At 67.3% G+C, this 2,465-nt stretch overlaps 1 protein-coding gene across 1 annotated transcript in view; it reads left to right on the forward strand.

The window, feature by feature from the left end:
* MGAT5B (mannosyl (alpha-1,6-)-glycoprotein beta-1,6-N-acetyl-glucosaminyltransferase, isozyme B) overlaps window positions 1–1,240 on the forward strand; it is a 63,241-nt gene extending 62,001 nt beyond the window's left edge. Inside the window, exons 14-15 of the mRNA XM_023531629.1 lie at window positions 272–550; window positions 1,042–1,240. Coding sequence (XP_023387397.1) covers window positions 272–550; window positions 1,042–1,240 — 478 coding nt within the window. The remainder of the gene's footprint in view (window positions 1–271; window positions 551–1,041) is intronic.
* Window positions 1,241–2,465: the final 1,225 nt, after the last annotated feature.

A 2,465-nucleotide genomic window follows, 5' to 3' on the forward strand; every position in this document is an offset into this window, starting at 1 on the left:
GAGATAGACCCGAGTCCCAGTCCTGCCTCCGCCCGCTGGCGGTGAGGCCCTGGGCAGGTTCCCTGACCTCCCTGAGCCTCTGTTCCTCCCCCATAAAACAGCTGGAGACACATCAGTACCCGCTTGGTAGGGCCGCGGCAAGGAGTCACTGAAATGATGCCCAGAAGGCCGCCTGGGGACGGAGCCGCAGTGGCAGTGCCTCTGCGATGGCCGTCGTCGCGAGGCTGCCCCCACGCGTCCGCCAGGGGCTTCCGTGTCCCGTTTTCCCTCCTCACGTTGCTTTCCTCCTGCAGGACTTCTGTGCAGCCCCAGGCCCTGTCCCACCAGGAGCCCGGGCCCCGCAGAGCCCCTTCGTCCTGGCCCCCAATGCCACCCACCTGGAGTGGGCCGGAAACTCCAGCTCCGTCCCCGGGGCCTGGCCCCCAGCTCACTCCCTCCGGGCCTGGCTGGCCGCCGCCGGGAGGGCCTGCACGGATGTCTGCCTGGACCACGGGCTGGTCTGCGAGCCCTCCTTCTTCCCCATGCTCAACAGCCAGGACGCCTTCCGGAAGTGAGCGAGCCCTGCCCGGCGCCCCTTCCCTGGCGGGCCAGCTCACCTGCAGCTCCTTCCTCCCGGTACCACCCACCCCCAGCCCTGCCAGCAGTTCCAGTGAGTCAGGAGGGATCAGAAGAGACCTTCCAGTCGGAGATCCATGTCACACTGCCACACTCCTGGCAAAGCCTCAACCCCAAGCCACCCCAGGAAGCCCCCTGCCCAGTCACCACCCTCCTCCCTCCTTCCCTCAGCCCCTGCCAGCCTGTCTGGGCATCCTCTGGGTCTGGGCCATGAAAGCTGCCCGCAGCCCCACCCTCCTGCCCACCCTCTGCTCTCACAGCAGGTGGGAGAGGAGCTGCAGGCCGGGGTTTGTCCTGCCGCCTCCTGGAAGTATCTCCTTACTGGGCCTGGGGTGGGCTGGGCCAGGGAGGGGGAGGGGGCAGCACCTGGCTGCAGCCGCCTGCGCCCTGCCCGCTGAGTGACTGCCGCCCATGGTGCCCACCCAGGCTGCAGGTACCCTGTGACAGCACCGAGTCGGAGATGAACCACCTGTACCCGGCCTTCGCGCAGCCCGGCCAGGAGTGCTTCCTGCAGAAGGAACCGCTGCTCTTCAGCTGTGCCGGCTCCAGCACCAAGTACCGCCGGCTCTGTCCTTGCCGAGACTTCCGTAAGGGCCAGGTGGCCTTGTGCCAGGACTGCCTGTGAGGGTGCCCGCCAGCTGGCCGTCCCTGCCGCAGGAGAAAGCACCAGCAGATCCCAAGCTCCAGCGACCCGCCCTCCCTGGACGCCCCAAGCTGCGGCTCCCTTCCCGACCAGGAAGTGGGCGGAGGGAGCAGCTCGGGCATGGGGTCAGGGGGCAGTTTGTTCCAGCGCGCTGTGCCCACCGCAGGCAGGCTCCCCGTCCTCCTCCCCGGGGCTCGTGGCAGCAGCGTAGCCAAGTGGCTGCGGGGTTGGTCAGAAGGTCCCGCTGGCCCAGGAGCAGGTGGTCAGAGGCCCCTTGGCCAGATCTGGACCAGACAGAGAGAGGGCCCTGGTCCTTCCTGGGCCCAGGATGGAGCACCTTGATGTACCAGAGGGAGCCGGGCAATGCCTGCCTGGTGGCCCAGTGGAGGGGCCGGGGAGTGATGCCCGAGGGTCCAGGCTTCTCCCTCTGGAGTCGATGGGGGTGTGGACAGAAGGGGCAGGGGACTGGGGCAGGACAGGCAAGTTCCCGAGTTCCCGTCCATGCTCCCTCTTAGCCCCGCCCCTCCCACTTTCCCCGGCTCCCCTCCCTCTGCACCTGGGGACCACAGTCGGGGGTGCAGGGCCCACCTAGACCCTGGGTTGAATTGGTTCCCCCTCCCGCTCGTCCCGACTCTCTTCCCATTGGACTCCTTCTGGCATGACTGTGATCCCAGACCATGAGTTTGTTCCCGAAGCCTCGGTCCCCGCCCCGTCCTCTGCGGACACCCCAGAACCCTGCCCCCAGCATCTACTGTAGGCAAAGGCTTGGGGTGGGCCTTCTGCCCTTTGGCACCCTTGGCCCAGTTCCTGGCTGCCCAGGCCCCCTGACCCCCACGTAGCCCCCTACCCCGTCAATGCTGCGTCCACGTCCCTACCTCCAGCATCAAACCACCTCTGGATCCAACTGTCCACCTCTGTGCAGCATGCCTGCCCCGCCCCCGAGCCCAGAGCCTGATTCAACAGGGGGGGCCTTCAGAAACACTGCCACCCTGCCCCGTTTTATAATCCCATTCCCTCCGGGGACAACCCCACCCGGCCCCCCTGGACCTGCCCCTCCACCTTTCTGGGAGGAGGAGACAGCCTGCTGCGGGCTGCAGGAGGCCGCCTCGCACAGAGAGCCCTCTCAAGGCCTGGGCACCCGCGGCTGCAGGAACTCAGTGGCCACCAAGGACGTGACCTTCCGGAGAAGCAATAGAGACTCCTCTCT

This window comes from Pteropus vampyrus, unplaced genomic scaffold (genome assembly GCF_000151845.1).
Source record: "Pteropus vampyrus isolate Shadow unplaced genomic scaffold, Pvam_2.0 Scaffold72, whole genome shotgun sequence".
NCBI lineage: Eukaryota > Metazoa > Chordata > Mammalia > Chiroptera > Pteropodidae > Pteropus > Pteropus vampyrus.